The sequence below is a fragment of the Neolamprologus multifasciatus genome, chromosome 23 (genome assembly GCF_963576455.1).
Source record: "Neolamprologus multifasciatus chromosome 23, fNeoMul1.2, whole genome shotgun sequence".
NCBI classification, from domain to species: Eukaryota; Metazoa; Chordata; class Actinopteri; order Cichliformes; family Cichlidae; genus Neolamprologus; species Neolamprologus multifasciatus.
Genome location: NC_140460.1, coordinates 29,095,710 through 29,110,441, shown reverse-complemented (window position 1 = coordinate 29,110,441; position 14,732 = coordinate 29,095,710). Strand labels below are relative to the sequence as shown.

General features: G+C 40.6%; 1 protein-coding gene across 4 annotated transcripts; it reads left to right on the top strand.

Moving 5' to 3' along the window:
* Positions 1-3,250: 3,250 nt before the first annotated feature.
* LOC146491896 (cystathionine beta-synthase-like) lies at positions 3,251-13,530 on the top strand. Of its 4 annotated transcripts, XM_085152498.1 has the most exons (16): positions 3,251-3,404; positions 3,518-3,612; positions 6,835-7,119; positions 7,457-7,563; positions 7,746-7,880; positions 7,978-8,057; positions 8,765-8,969; positions 9,107-9,198; positions 9,293-9,418; positions 9,552-9,636; positions 10,439-10,544; positions 10,677-10,754; positions 10,838-10,972; positions 11,126-11,234; positions 11,529-11,613; positions 12,732-13,530. In XM_085152498.1, exons 3-16 carry the CDS (start codon positions 6,842-6,844, stop codon positions 12,863-12,865), a joined length of 1,755 nt encoding a protein of 584 aa, XP_085008624.1. In that variant the 5' UTR covers positions 3,251-3,404; positions 3,518-3,612; positions 6,835-6,841; the 3' UTR covers positions 12,866-13,530. The 4 variants fall into 4 exon arrangements, with proteins under 4 accessions (XP_085008624.1, XP_085008623.1, XP_085008625.1 ...); XM_085152497.1 differs by lacking the exon at positions 3,518-3,612 and having other exon boundaries at positions 3,253-3,404; XM_085152499.1 differs by lacking the exons at positions 3,251-3,404; positions 3,518-3,612 and adding an exon at positions 3,681-4,621.
* Positions 13,531-14,732: the final 1,202 nt, after the last annotated feature.

The following is a 14,732-nucleotide window of genomic DNA, read 5'->3' as shown; positions in this document are numbered from 1 at the left end:
TTATTATCACTCTGCTATACGACTCTGGATACTGTAGCTCCAGTGAAAGCTAAGGTCTCTAATCAGAAGTACCTGACTCTGTGGTATAATTCTCAAACACGTACCCTAAAGCAGATGACTCGTAATCTGGAGAGGAAATGGCGTGTCACAAATTTAGAGGATCATCATTTAGCCTGGAGAAATAGTTTGTTATTTTATAAGAAATCCCTCCGCAAAGCCAGAACATCTTACTATTCGTCACCGATTGAAGAAAATAAGAACAACCCCAGGTTTCTCTTCAGCACTGTAGCCAGGCTGACAAAAAGTCAGAGCTCTTTTGAGCCAACCATCCCTTTAACGTTCACTAGTAATGACTTCATGAACTTCTTCACAAATAAAATTTTTATCATTAGAGAAAAAATTACCAATAATCATCCCACAGATGTAATATTATCTACAGCTACTCTTAGTACCATTGATGTTAAGTTAGACTCTTTTTCTCCAATTGATCTTTCTGAGTTAACTTCAATAATTACTTCCTCCAAACCATCAACGTGTCTTTTAGACCCCATTCCTACAAAACTGCTCAAAGAAGTCCTGCCATTAATTAATTCTTCGATCTTAAATATGATCAACCTATCTCTAATAATCGGCTATGTGCCACAGGCCTTCAAGCTGGCTGCAGTTAAACCTTTACTCAAAAAGCCATCTCTAGACCCAGCAGTCTTAGCTAATTATAGGCCAATCTCCAACCTTCCTTTCATATCAAAAATACTTGAAAGAGTAGTTGTCAAACAGCTAACAGATCATCTGCAGAGGAATGGTTTATTTGAAGAGTTTCAGTCAGGTTTCAGAGTTCATCACAGCACAGAAACAGCTTTAGTGAAGGTTACAAATTATCTTCTTATGGCCTCTGACAGTGGACTCGTCTCTGTGCTTGTCCTGCTAGACCTCAGTGCAGCATTCAATACTGTTGACCATAATATCCTATTAGGGTGATTAGAACATGCTGTAGGTATTACAGGTATTGCACTGCAGTGGTTTGTATCATATCTATCTAATAGACTCCAATTTGTGCATGTAAATGGAGAGTCCTCTTCACACACTGAGGTTAATTATGGAGTTCCACAGGGTTCAGTGCTAGGACCAATTCTGTTTACATTATACATGCTTCCCCTAGGCAGCATCATTAGAAGACATAGCATACATTTTCACTGCTATGCAGATGACACCCAGCTCTATCTGTCCATGAAGCCAGATAACACACACCAATTAGTTAAACTGCAGGAATGTCTTAAAGACATAAAGACCTGAATGGCCGCTAACTTTCTGCTTCTTAATTCAGATCAAACTGAGGTTATTGTACTCGGTGCTGAAAAGCTTAGAAATATGGTATCTAACCAAATTCTTACTCTGGATGGCATTACCTTGGCCTCCAGTAACACTGTGAGGAACCTTGGAGTCATTTTTGACCAGAATATGTCCTTCAACGCACATATTAAACAAATATGTAAGACTGCGTTCTTCCATTTGCGCAACATCTCTAAAATTAGAAATATCCTGTCTCAGAGTGACGCTGAAAAACTAGTTCATGCATTTATTACTTCCAGGCTGGACTACTGCAATTCATTATTATCAGGATGTCCAAAAAACTCACTGAAAAGCCTTCAGCTAATCCAAAATGCTGCAGCAAGAGTACTGACAGGGACTAGAAAGAGAGAGCATATTTCTCCTGTTTTGGCTTCCCTTCATCGGCTTCCTGTTAAATCCAGAATTGAATTCAAAATCCTGCTCCTCACATACAAGGTCTTAAATAATCAGGCCCCATCTTATCTTAATGACCTTGTAGTACCATATCACCCTATTAGAGCACTTCGCTCTCGCTCTGCAGGCCTACTTGTTGTTCCTAGAGTATTTAAAAGTAGAATGGGAGGGAGAGCCTTCAGTTTTCAGGCCCCTCTTCTGTGGAACCAGCTTCCAGTTTGGATTCGGGAGACAGACACTATCTCTACTTTTAAGATTAGGCTTAAAACTTTCCTTTTTGCTAAAGCATATAGTTAGGGCTGGACCAGGTGACCCTGAATCCTCCCTTAGTTATGCTGCAATATATGTAGGCTGCCGGGGGATTCCCATGATGCATTGAGTTTTTCCTTTCCAGTCACCTTTCTCACTCACTATGTGTTAACAGACCTCTCTGCATTGAATCATATCTGTTATTAACCTCTGTCTCTCTTCCACAGCATGTCTTTATCCTGTCTTCCTTCTCTCACCCCAACCCGTTGCAGCAGATGGCCCCGCCCCTCCCTGAGCCTGGTTGTGCCGGAGGTTTCTTCCTGTTAAAAGGGAGTTTTTCCTTCCCACTGTCGCCAAAGTGCTTGCTCATAGGGGGTCATATGATTGTTGGGTTTTTCTCTGTATCTATGAAGCACCTTGAGGCGACTTTTGTTGTGATTTGGTGCTATATAAATAAAATTGAATTGAATTGAATTGAATATTTTTATACCAAAGCTGCTAACCAGAGACTAATTTTAAAGCTCCTTCGTAGTCCTGTCAGACTGTAAACTTTCCTTCACACAGTCACTAACAGCGCACAACTGTTGCTGCATTTTTTTTCTGGTAAATGGCTGATGCAATGCTAACTAATCAGCCTGTTCTTTTACTTCCCTTTTTTGACACTTTGCTTAAATTTGATGTGATAAATATTCTGCTAGTTTAAAAAGGGGAAAAAAACCCTCTAAATTAAGTAAGAAAAAATTACCTCCAGATAGATCTCAAATGTAAACTTATTTTGTCATAGTATTGATTGAGCAATTAAGATGGTGGGTTAAGATCCACTTAAGATGGTTTAAGTTTAATGTGCATAGTCTGGAGTTATAAAGATACAAATAGTACAAATACATCAAACTTCTATGCAAACACAGTACATGTGTTTGTACTTTTAAATGCTGCTTGGGAGTTGAAAAGTTGGTTGTTTTTTTTTAAAGAGAATTTATGTTGTAAGTCTAGTTACGTTGTCAAAATAATAACTAAATTATTAAACCCTTGCTTACTTGAATTCAAATGTTAGCGAAAAAAAGACATTCATGAGAAGTTGTTACATGCGATGTCTGCGTGCGCGGGGGTGTGTTTGGTCAGTAAAAAGTAAACAGGTGCCACGGACTACTTTACCTCAGCGGTTTTTTTTCCCCTCAACCCCTTTTAAAGAAATCTCCGCACCGATTGGTACAGCCCACAAACAGTCGCCCCCACCGCAGCCAATAAGAGCGTCTTCCTAAAAATTCTGCGCTCCATACAGTTTCGTCCACGTGCGTCGGCACGTTAAAGGCTTGCTTTGTCGGAAGTTGATCCCTAGGCTGTGCAGTCGTCTGCTCGTCGTACCGGTGTGTAGTTTTCACGCAGATTTCAAGGCACAGATAAATCTCCAGGTGAGTGAAAATAAAGCCGCCTGACACAGAGAATGGAAACGAGGAGAAGCCGACGTATTTAAACACTCTTTTTGTCTAATTAAATTAATTTATATTTTCCCATGGGCTGATAGAAAGCTGCCTCCAGCTCCTCAGTTCTGATGCAACATTGTAGCTGCGCAGTTCAGGCTTTTGTTGGACCTTTTCCAACCGATGTGTTATAATTCAGGTGTTCGCATACACACTGCGGTGTCCTATATTTATTATATTAAATTATGTAAGCATTACTAGGTTTTTTGTTTTTGTTTGTCTATTTATTTATTTATTTATTTTTACAATTAATCGCTTTTTTCTTTTTTTCCCTTTTGGTTACCTTTTGTAGTTTGTCTTCTTTGTATCCCGCCACATCATCTATTATTTTCAAATGACGCAGCGTTTATTTCTATCATGCTGTTTCCGTGCTCTGGTTCGTTTTGAGCAATGCAGCCAAGTGAGATTTTTCACCTTTTTTTATTTTTTTACTTCGATAGCCTTCAGTGTTATCGTTAAATTGTTTTATTTAAAAAAAAAAGGCTAAAACAACTTTCCTGCGACCTACGTTGTCCTATTAAAGGTTATGCAGGTGGGTGCACCTTTATACGGCCTTTCTATGGCCATCATTACTGCTATTCGCATTGGCACATCATTTGTGATGGCTCAGTGGATATCTATAGTGTGTTGTTGTATTGCCAACAAGCAGATACTTCGGTTTGTTTGTTGCTGCCAGAGCAATTAAATGCTGCAAACCATAAAGGTATGCTGCAAAGTCATAGTCACCACTGGACTCCCAAGAGTGGTGAACATACCAGTGGTGCTTTCCTTTTTCTTTTCTTTTTTAAAGCAGATAAACGTCTGATGAGGGATTTTTCATTAGAGTGGGCCGATGTTGCCAAACTCTGATCATTTGTGTTATGTTTCTTTAGCCTGGGAGCTTTAATTAAGGATTGGACTCTTGGCTGAAGTGTGGTGTATTAAACCAAACTTAAGTTTAAGCTTGGCAAATCCTCTTTCAAGTCTTTCGTGTCCCTGCAAGCCTGGCTCAGACTTGTTTTGTGTGTGTGTGTGTGTCCTCCACCAGGAGGATCATATTTCCCTGTTAAACCCTGTAAGGCCAACACATACCACACACATTTGCCAGCATCGATGTTGCAAGTGTTACTGTGATTAGCAGTGTGCCTATCAGTGGTTGTAAGAAAAAGGTAGGTGGTCAACACTTGTAATTGGTTTGTGCTTCTTTTTAAATTTTGATAGCAGATCAAATGCATTTATCATCGCAACATTCCCCAAAAGCGTGTGAAAGCCAGCTCCACCCCGTGTAGAGCAGGGAGCTGCAGGCTTAAGAAAATGTGTTTAGTCCACTCCTGTGGACATTGTCTGAACTCATTCTGCAGTCAAAGACAGGGGCCCGTTGTAACAGCTGGCCCTGTCGTTGTGTGCTCTGTGTGTTAGTGAAGCCTCATGTGCTACCATTGCAGCTGGGGGATGGGAGGGAAACAACAGGCTGTAGTAAGAGGAAAAAGTTGGGCTTGTAAATCTGTGGCAGTCTTAGCAATTGGTACTTATCTTACTTTATTTGGTTCTGTAGTTTTGTTGTAGTAAGATTAAAATGTACTGAAAGTTTGAGAAGCTCTTGTTGTACTGCTCTCGTGTTTGGAATCATATAACCGTCACATGAAATGGCAAATCATCACGTTTCAGAGGCTGTGACTGAGGTTTGTCTTGTATTTACAAGTGAAATTTTAAAATTGTAACTTGTTTTCCAGCTAATCTTTCTTTTGTTCCTGCCAGTTTTGCCAATCTGCCACTCAATGGTTTAGTTCTCTTCCTGGAAAGTTATTGCTGAAGTTCATGTCAGGTATTTCACCTCGTGCTTAATTACCCAGGTTATTTGTCAAATTAATGATCAAAGACTGGATTTAAAGCTTCCCTTTGATCTCATCAGACTGTTAAACACCTGACTCAGATTTAAGGTAATGCTTAACATTTGGTTAGCCATTAGTAGCATTTATAACCAGTTATAACTGATTACAAAATCTTTTTATGGTTTAGATTAACTACATTTACAAACAATGAGATAAGCAGTGATTTTCTTTTCTGTAGATCCTCAAAACGGATGCGTGACTGCACAAGTCGGTGTTGTGTGTCTAAATCTTGACTTATATCTTGATATGTGGGAACGGCAATCAGTCTTATGATTTATGAAAACAATACTGCTTACCAACTCCCTAAAAAGAAGCTTTTGTTCTCTTCCTGTGGAGAAAAAATTATGTAATATTAACTGAAGTTTTATCAGCCCCACCATCTTGTTTACTCCCACTTGTGCTTTCTCACGTAGCTTTGATAAGGGCAGAATTTGGCCACTCGTCATGACTAGGCTAAACTAGACTAGACTGAAAAGCGGTGGTAGATTGGGATGAGCTGTGGATTTGTTTTAGCAGTGTAGATGTGACTGAGCATTAATAAAAGAAAGGAGTGGTTCAGTGTTTGCTTTGCACTGTGTTTGCTGATTGGTGAAGTTGAATGTAAGCTTTAACATTTGTCATCTCTTGGAATTTTTTTTTTCAGGTTATCTTGTTTACAATAAAAATAGCCCTTCTTTTATATTGTAAGGTAAAGATGCTACAATAATAGAGAGAAACCCTAACAGTCAGACACACCCTGTGATCAAGTAATTTGTGACAATGGTGGAGAAAAACTCCTTCCTTAACAGGAAGAAAGCTCTGGCAGAATTTAAAAGTAGAGAGGGTGTCCTTCCCAAAGCTGGTTCCACAGCTGTGGATAATCAGTCCAGCACTTGTGACTGAAGTATCTCAACTTTAAGTTGGGTTGCCATAAAATCGTGCATCAAACTTGTCCAAATATCCAACAAGAAACCCATCCAAATGTTAGCATTACCATGCATTCATGCGGTTCTTGGATGGTCGGATTTCCTTCATTTGGAAATTGTTCCACTTACAAACATGACATGTTGGATTTTATTGCTCAGAGGGTCTAAACAGCACTTTAATAGTTATTTCTGTAAGATACACCTCAGTTGTCGGAACTATTGTTGATAACTTTTCTAAAAAGTAATCGAGGTCACACAAAGAAAGTGATTGAAGGATTGAGCCCATCTCCTTGGTATAAACTCACAGGGATGAATATTTTGAGCCCAAATGAGCAGTAGAAACTGGAGCTATTTAGTTAATAATAGAGAAATGCATCATGCCTTTGATACCTGAAGATGCAGGTTGCAGAGAAGGAGACTACTGCTTGTGACAGTCAAAAACAACATTATGAAAGTATTTAATTTCCTGGCTGTCAGCCGAGTCACTGATGATGCAGGAAAACTTATCAGAACATGCTGTAAGAACAGTGTGTTACATAATTGGATAACTTTACTGTTGTTGTTGTCTTTTTTTTTTCCCCTAAGTTGAGCCATGCCATCAGTTCCCTCATCCAAAGAGACCACAGTCAACAGCCCTGTGTGCCCACACGCTGGCAAGCTGCACGGCTTCAGCAACGGAGAGAACAAAGTCAAGAACGGAGTCGAGAACCTGAAGACGGAGGAGGAGTCGCAGGAGGCAGCCAGAAACATTCAGATCAAAACAAAGAACTCTTCTCCCGAAAGGAAATGGATCCGGCCCGACCTTCCCAGCCGCTGCACGTGGAGCCTAGAAGCCTCAAAATCCGACTCCCCCCACACTCAAGTTTCAAGGTCAGCGTGCCAGTCAGATATCCACTGCTTCTTACATCTCAGCACTGTTGTATTGATCTGCTGTTACAAATAAAAAAACTCTGTCGTAAAGGCGTTACACTATTTGTTTAAAGCTCTGAAAAAGAGGCTGTTATTTTTGTTGTTGTTTAGACTTCTCAGACCAGTGAAGTGAGTGGAAATGGGTGCTCTTATCTCACACTAGTGATAGCAATAAAAGACAGTCTGAGCCTGATAAAGAAGTGATTACCGTCCAGTCTATCTGCACAGCCAGACGTGGCGCTTCTGTTTATCGTCTTGCTGAGGTTTATTCTTCTTTTTTTCCCCCTTCTCCTCTCAGGACTGTTGCACCAGCCATTCTCCCCAACATCCTGAACAAAATCGGTGACACACCCATGGTACGCATCAACAACATCCCTAAAGCCTTTGGACTCAAATGTGAAATATGTGAGTCACACCACATTCAAGCTGAGACAAATTCAGAAGTTGGTTACGGTCTGACTGGTTACTGTGCAAACTTGTGAGCGCTGGTTGGGGTGTGAGCGTTACTTCAGATCACAATTGTATCTTAATTGTTTCATTTGGCTCCTGTGATTTAATATGTTATTGTGACACTTTTTTTGGTGTAGTGGCCAAGTGCGAGTTCTTTAATGCGGGCGGCAGCGTCAAGGACAGAATCAGTCTGCGGATGGTGGAGGACGCTGAGAGAGCCGGGATCCTCAAGCCAGGAGACACCATCATAGAGCCCACCTCTGGAAACACTGGTAATCCCCTGCATGCGCCTGTGCTGGTGTGAACAAATACACGAAAGCCTGTGCTGAAAATCCCACTCAAATCTGCTTCTTTCTTTTGTTCCTTAAGGTATCGGACTCGCTCTGGCTGCAGCAGTGAAAGGCTACCGTTGCATCATTGTCATGCCAGAGAAGATGAGCATGGAGAAGGTGAATTTCCTGTGATATAGAAACCACAACTCACAGAAACACGGCAGGTTTTTTTTTTTTTTTTCTGTCAGAGTAAAGCATGTCTAGACTGCTACAGCTAAATTGAAGGGTAGGATTTCCTGATAGAAAAGTGCGGTTTCTGTTCAAAGGGGCTTTTCCTGAAAATGTTGCGACTAAGTATGCAAATCGCAGCCTGTTATAGAGGCAGAGGTCACGCTTTAGCACTGCTGTTGCATCATATGATGCAATCTTTAAATGCTGTGCAAAAATATAAATCTAGTGTATATTTGTACAAAATGTTCAAAGTTTTTGTTTGACGTCTATATTATATCTTATTATCTTGTTTTTTTTTAAAATGTATTTTATTTTTTTAAATAATCATATATCTTGTGTTTTGTTTCTAAAGGGATTTTTGAACATTACAACAAGCTCAGTATTCCTTTTTAATTTATTTTTTAATGAATTTATTTTATTAATTCATTTTTTTTCAAGCTGTTTTTCCACAGTAGCTTTCATTAAATTACATTAAAATAAAAACATTAGTACCCTTTTAAAAAGACTACTGTTCTTCAAGCTTGCTGCATATCTGCATATCTATTAATTCTAATGAATCTTGAATGTTTTAAAGAACAAATTCTTATTGGTGTTTCTCGCTGCAGTCAGGCCATCATGTACAAGTGTTAATATATGTCAGATGTTCTCGACAGGTGGATGTCTTGAGAGCACTCGGAGCAGAGATCGTACGTACGCCCACCAGCGCCCGTTTTGATTCGCCAGAGTCTCACGTGGGCGTGGCCTGGCGCCTTAAGAACGAGATCCCCAACTCGCACATCCTGGATCAGTACCGCAACCCGAGCAATCCCCTGGCTCACTATGACACCACAGCCGAGGAGATCCTGGAGCAGTGTGAAGGTACGAGCATCCTGAGCTATAAAATTTACAGAAACTCCTTCAACGGCATTATTGCTTTTTCCTTAAAACTCACTTTAGAAGTTCACTGGAAATCAAGTCAACAAGGTTGTTTGTCTCTTCTGTGTTTCTGCTGACAGGTAAGGTGGACATGCTGGTGGCTGGTGCAGGCACAGGAGGGACGATCACAGGCATCGCCCGCAAGCTGAAGGAAAGATGCCCAAATATCAAAGTAAGCTCTTTCCTGAGATTATGTTTCTCCTCCTTTTTCAGATAAATATCTGCTGAGCTACTTGTGGCTTATGAATGGTGTGTTTTGTGCGCAGATTGTTGGTGTTGATCCTGAAGGTTCAATCCTGGCTGAGCCAGAGGAGCTTAACAAGACCGATAAGACCCAGTACGAGGTGGAGGGCATCGGGTACGACTTCATCCCCACCGTCCTCGACAGATCGGTTGGTTCAAGCGGCGTCTATAATCCCATCTCCTTTTCTTGACTGCTCCTAAGTGAGCATGACGATGTCGTATGTTTAATATTACTACCCCCCCCCCCCCCCCCCCCCCCCCCCCCTCGGTCAACATTTCCAGGTGGTCGATACGTGGTACAAGTCCAACGATGAGGAGTCCTTCAACATGTCTCGTTTGCTGATCAGAGAGGAAGGCCTGCTGTGCGGTAGGTCTTTGTGGTTCCTGGTTTAGGTAGGCTCTTCTACCCCAGGACTTATTAGTTTTTATTTTTTTAGTGGCCAACACACAGCACTTATTTCAAGGCCTGTTCTGAGGTAGTGACTTGTGATTGGCCTTGAAAAACAATATGGAGCTTTATGCTGATTGGTTTGATTCATTCATTTTTTGATTTATCCTACCACTGATGGTCACAAGAGACTTTGCTTCAACCAGGACAGGCAGGAGGTGGAACTAAAATGTTTTTCATAGTTTCACTGTGGTTAGTTTCTAAAGCTCTGAAACTCCTCCAGAGCCCCGTAGATCACTACAGGAAGGTGCTTCTTATAAACAAACGCAGAATTCATCCTGTTCGAGGGGACGTGGGTGTGACTGGTTACTGACTGGCATACAAGACAACAGAAGAAACACAAAGCCTCCAGGAATACTTTTGCTCCCAGGGAAAAGCTTCATGAGGAAAATGTTGTGCGTACCTGGGTGCCACTTAAGGCAAACTAACCTACGGGCGATCGTGGCTCAAGAGTTGGGAGTTTGCCTTGTGATAGGAAGGTTGCCGGTTCGAGCCCCGGCTTGGATAGTCTTGGTCGTTGTGTCCTTGGGCAAGACGCTTGACCCGTTCCCTACTGGTGGTGGTCAGAGGGCCCGGTGGCGCCAGTGTCCGGCAGCCTCACCTCTGTCAGTGCGCCCCAGGGCAGCTGTGGCTACAATGTAAAGCGCTTTGGGGTCCTTATGGACTAGTAAAGCACTTTACAAATACAGGCCATTTACCATTTTGCTTTTTCCTGTAACAGGAGGCAGCTCGGGGACGGCCATGGCAGCAGCTGTGCATGCCGCCAAGGAGCTTAAAGAGGGCCAGCGCTGTGTGGTGATCCTGCCGGACTCCATCCGCAACTACATGTGAGTTTCCTTATGTGTTTGTGCTAGAGGTCCTTCAGATATATGCAGACAATTTGTTTGCTTTCTTTGTGTAAACACAGATCAGTCTTTTCTTAATCTTTTCTTAATCTTTTTTTCTTTACCCCCCTCAAGGTCAAAGTTCCTGAGTGATAAGTGGATGGTCCAGAAGGGCTTTTTGAGGGAGGAGGACCTCATGGTGAAGAAACCATGGTGCGTGTCATTTAAAAAGACCAAATCTCCAGTTTCTAAGTCTCTCTCTATGTACGCTCATTAAACATGCCGTGTTCTCACAGGTGGTGGAACTTGAAGCTGCAGTGCCTGAACATGTCTGCCCCGCTCACTGTCCTGCCTACTGTTAGCTGCCAAAAGACTATCCAGATCCTCAAGCATAATGGCTTCGACCAGGCGCCGGTGGTCGATGACACAGGGTGGGTGTGCTATAGGTAGAAAGATCAGCTTTACAACAGAAAAGCACAGAATATTAGATCGTCACACATTCCTGGAAGCTGTGTTTTAGACCCTGAAAACCTTATCCTTGACTAACCTTTAACTTCACTTCTTGTTTATGTTTTTGTGTGTAGATTGATCCTGGGCATGGTGACTCTAGGCAACATGCTATCTTCGATCCTTGCAGGGAAGATCAACTTGTCAGATCCTGTCAGCAAAGTGCTTTACAAGCAGTTCAAACAGGTTAGTTTGGTTGGAAATTTAATGGATTTTAAAGACTACTCTTTTCGTCCTGATTGGCTGAGGATGATCTCCATGTAGGAAAAAAAAAAGATTGTAAACTTGCTGAACTAGAAAATTGGGGTTTGAAATAAGACTTATTTTTAGTGCTAAAAAGACAAGTTTGTGTTATGTTCTGTTCCATTTCTTTGTGTATACAGAAAGTTTTACTGTGACAGATGTTGATGAATGTGTGTATATATCTATATATTTCTATGTATCTTTATATCTTCAGCACATCCTCTTATTTTAATTCAGATCACACTGACTGACAACTTGGGAAAGTTGTCCTCGATTTTGGAGATTGACCACTTCGCCCTGGTGGTACACGAACAGATCCAATGTGAGTACAGCAATGCACACACACTTATACGCACAAACAAGTTTGTGCTGTGGCCGGTTTAGCTTCTGTTGTCTGTGGATATCAGTCTTGACAATCTGTGCGTTTAAACTATGACCAGGGTTAGTGATTCAATGTGTAAAAACACTGAGTTTGTGCTTTTACACATTTTTGCAAGAACCACATTTTTAACAGCTCTGTGAGCTCAGTATATCCGCTTCCTGCTGCTCCTTGCTTGAGTATAGATGCACAAGCTCAGTGTGAGAATCTGGAGGCAGGCTTTAGATGACCTTGACCCGTCCAAGTAGAGACAGTTTAGCAAACAGCTAGCTGATTGTTTCTGTTTGTCAAGGTTACATTTAAGCAGGGTTTTTTATTTTTTATTTTATTTTTTTTTTCTGCAGTATTGAAATCCAAAATGTGCAGGCTGAGAAGGAATCTTCAATCTTTATCTTTTTCTTTTGGCTGCACCCGTTAGAAGTGGCCCTACATCTAACATCCTCCTTTGTCATACCAACCCTTTGCTTATCCTATTTCACTACACCCTCAATCTTTTCTGTGGTCTTCCTCTTTTCCTCCTGCACAGCAGCTTCATAATAAAACCAATTCTGCATCTTTAAATTGATCAAAGATGGACAAACAGACCTATCAATCAAACTTGCACTGTGCAACTTTTATCATCCCCATCTGGCTGTTGGAGTGGTTACACAGACCAAGTAGGCATTAATTTAAAAAGTAAATATTGCTGATGTTGAACCTAACTGACATATCACGTGCGTATTTAGAATATTGCATTTGTCTCTTTTACATTCGTATACTGACAATAGCATGTGACCACGCTGCATACTGGATCCTCAGCATCAAATGGCTAAGGGACATAACTGTCCATTTGGCAGCTAAAGAGACGACTCCGACGGAATATTGAAAAGTTTAGAGCCCACTTGGCTTGTTCCACTGCCCCCTAGTGGCCAGAGTCCTACATTACAGTTGTAGGAATTATTTATTTATTTATTTTTTTAAGTTTTTTAGTGGAAGCACTGCAACACTATAAAGGTTTTAACTTAACTATCAGGCTAATAATCTCTCTGATACTCTCTTTTCTACTCCTTGTCCTCCACCAGACTTGACTGATGGCTCTCATAGCAAAAAGCAGATGGTTTTCGGGGTGGTGACAGCTGTCGACCTGCTCAACTTCGTCACAGCCCGGAAGAGGCAGGAGCGCTCCATGTCAGAATCCACCGATGAGCTGAATTAAAAACAAAGACACTACAAGCCTTTACATTTCTTACTTTAGAATGACAAACACATTGAGATTTAGTTTAGTGTGTTAAAGATGGCAGAAAGGTGTTGTTTTTTTGGGGTTTTTTTTTAGAAGTTTTGGTTTGAGTTTGGCTCTTATTTCTCTCTTTTTGAATCATATGTTTGACCTTGAGTCTTGAAGCGTAATAAGCAGAATAATTTGTTCTACTGTCAGCTTATGATGGGGGTTGTTATTACTGCTTAAGCCTGTAGTGCTCGAATCTTTTATAAGTTTTGTTACAGTGTAGACTTTTATTGTTTTGTATTGGACTTGAAGAGAGGCTGCGAGGAAAATAAATGATTGTATCATCACTTTGGCTTTGTATACCAGACAGGAATACAAAAGTCACATTCAATTCATTTATTATGGGAGTTACTGTGGGTATGTGTATATATGCGTATTATGTTTTCATTATTGCTCACTGTATGCTGATTTCATGATTGTGTGTACACAGAATAATCCATATCAGGTAATCTAAAATCTGAATATAATCATGGTGTTATTCAAGTGTAAAGGAGTCAGGACTACTTAATCTTTGCAGTGTCTAGGAGAAAATATTTTTCTATGACATCATTTTTTCTTAATGAATGTATAAGGCTAAATAAAAATTACACTCTGTAGCAGTGTGGCTTCTTGTTTCCCTTTGTCACAATTTGAGGAAAAAAATATTCAGAAACAAAAAGATGCTTAGGGAAACTTAGGAATGAGGTTATCATATGCCTACCAAGGTGTACCTACTTGCCACTCTGTTAAAAGTTGTAGTAGCTACACCTTGCTGCTGGAGCTAGGTTGGGCCCAATTTTTTTTGCCTTCAGAACTGCCTTAATTCTTCACCGCATAGATTCAGCAAGGTGCTGGAAACTTTCCTCAGAGATTTTGGTTCATGTTGACATGATGACACCACACAGTTGCTACAGATTTTTCGCCTGTACATCCATGACTGGACTCTCTTGTTCCACCACATCCCAAAGTTGCTCTATTGGATGGAGATCTGGATCACTGTGGAGGTTTGAGTACAATGAACTCATTTTCATATTCAAGAAAGTAGTTTTAGATGACTTCAGCTTTGTGACGATGTTTGAACAGTGATCTGTTGGTACCAAGGGACCAAAAGTGCATTAAAAGCATTACACCCTGACATTATACCACTTAACAGCAGGTTGAACCATTCACACAAAGTAGGATGGATCTGTTTTTGTTATTTACACCAAATTCTGATACTTTCATCTGAATTTCACAAATTTCAGGCTGCCAAGAGCAGTCAACGTTTTTACAATCTTCCATTGTCCAGATCTAGAGAGCCTGTGTGACATGTAGCCTCAGTGTGGTCTTTTGCTGCTTCAGAGATGGTCTTCTGCATATAACAAGTGGTTATTTGAGTTACTGTTGCTTTCCTATCAGCTGGAAGCAGCCTGGCTGTTCTCCTATAATTGTTGATATCAACAAGGCACTTTTACTCATGCAGAAACATGTTGAGTTGCTGCCATTTGATTGGCCGAATAGATATTTGGATTATCAAGCAGTTAAACAAGTGTACCTATTGAAGTGGCCATAAGTGTGATTTTTTTCAGTAGTGTTGGGTGGTCTTTACAGTCAATGGTCAAAACCAACCAATGACAATTTTCACAATCATATGCATTACTAGATTCTAATTATTAATTAATTGACGTGTATATATCTCTTTAATGTTGCAGCCATTGTTGACTTTAAATATTTACATAATGCTCAGCAGGGTGATCTATAATAATGCAATTAATGTGCAAAACCAAAGCTTCAAAATAAATAGTATGGAATATAAAGTACAGTAATTGCATTTGAAAAA

Excerpts from the sequence above, each read along its gene's own strand:
- LOC146491896 (XM_085152498.1), top strand. The coding sequence starts at position 6,842 with ATGCCATCAGTTCCCTCATCCAAAGAGACCACAGTCAACAGCCCTGTG. Across the intron at positions 7,564-7,745 it reads TGGACTCAAATGTGAAATAT|TGGCCAAGTGCGAGTTCTTT; the intron begins GTGAGTCACACC and ends TTTTTGGTGTAG. Across the intron at positions 10,545-10,676 it reads GACTCCATCCGCAACTACAT|GTCAAAGTTCCTGAGTGATA; the intron begins GTGAGTTTCCTT and ends ACCCCCCTCAAG.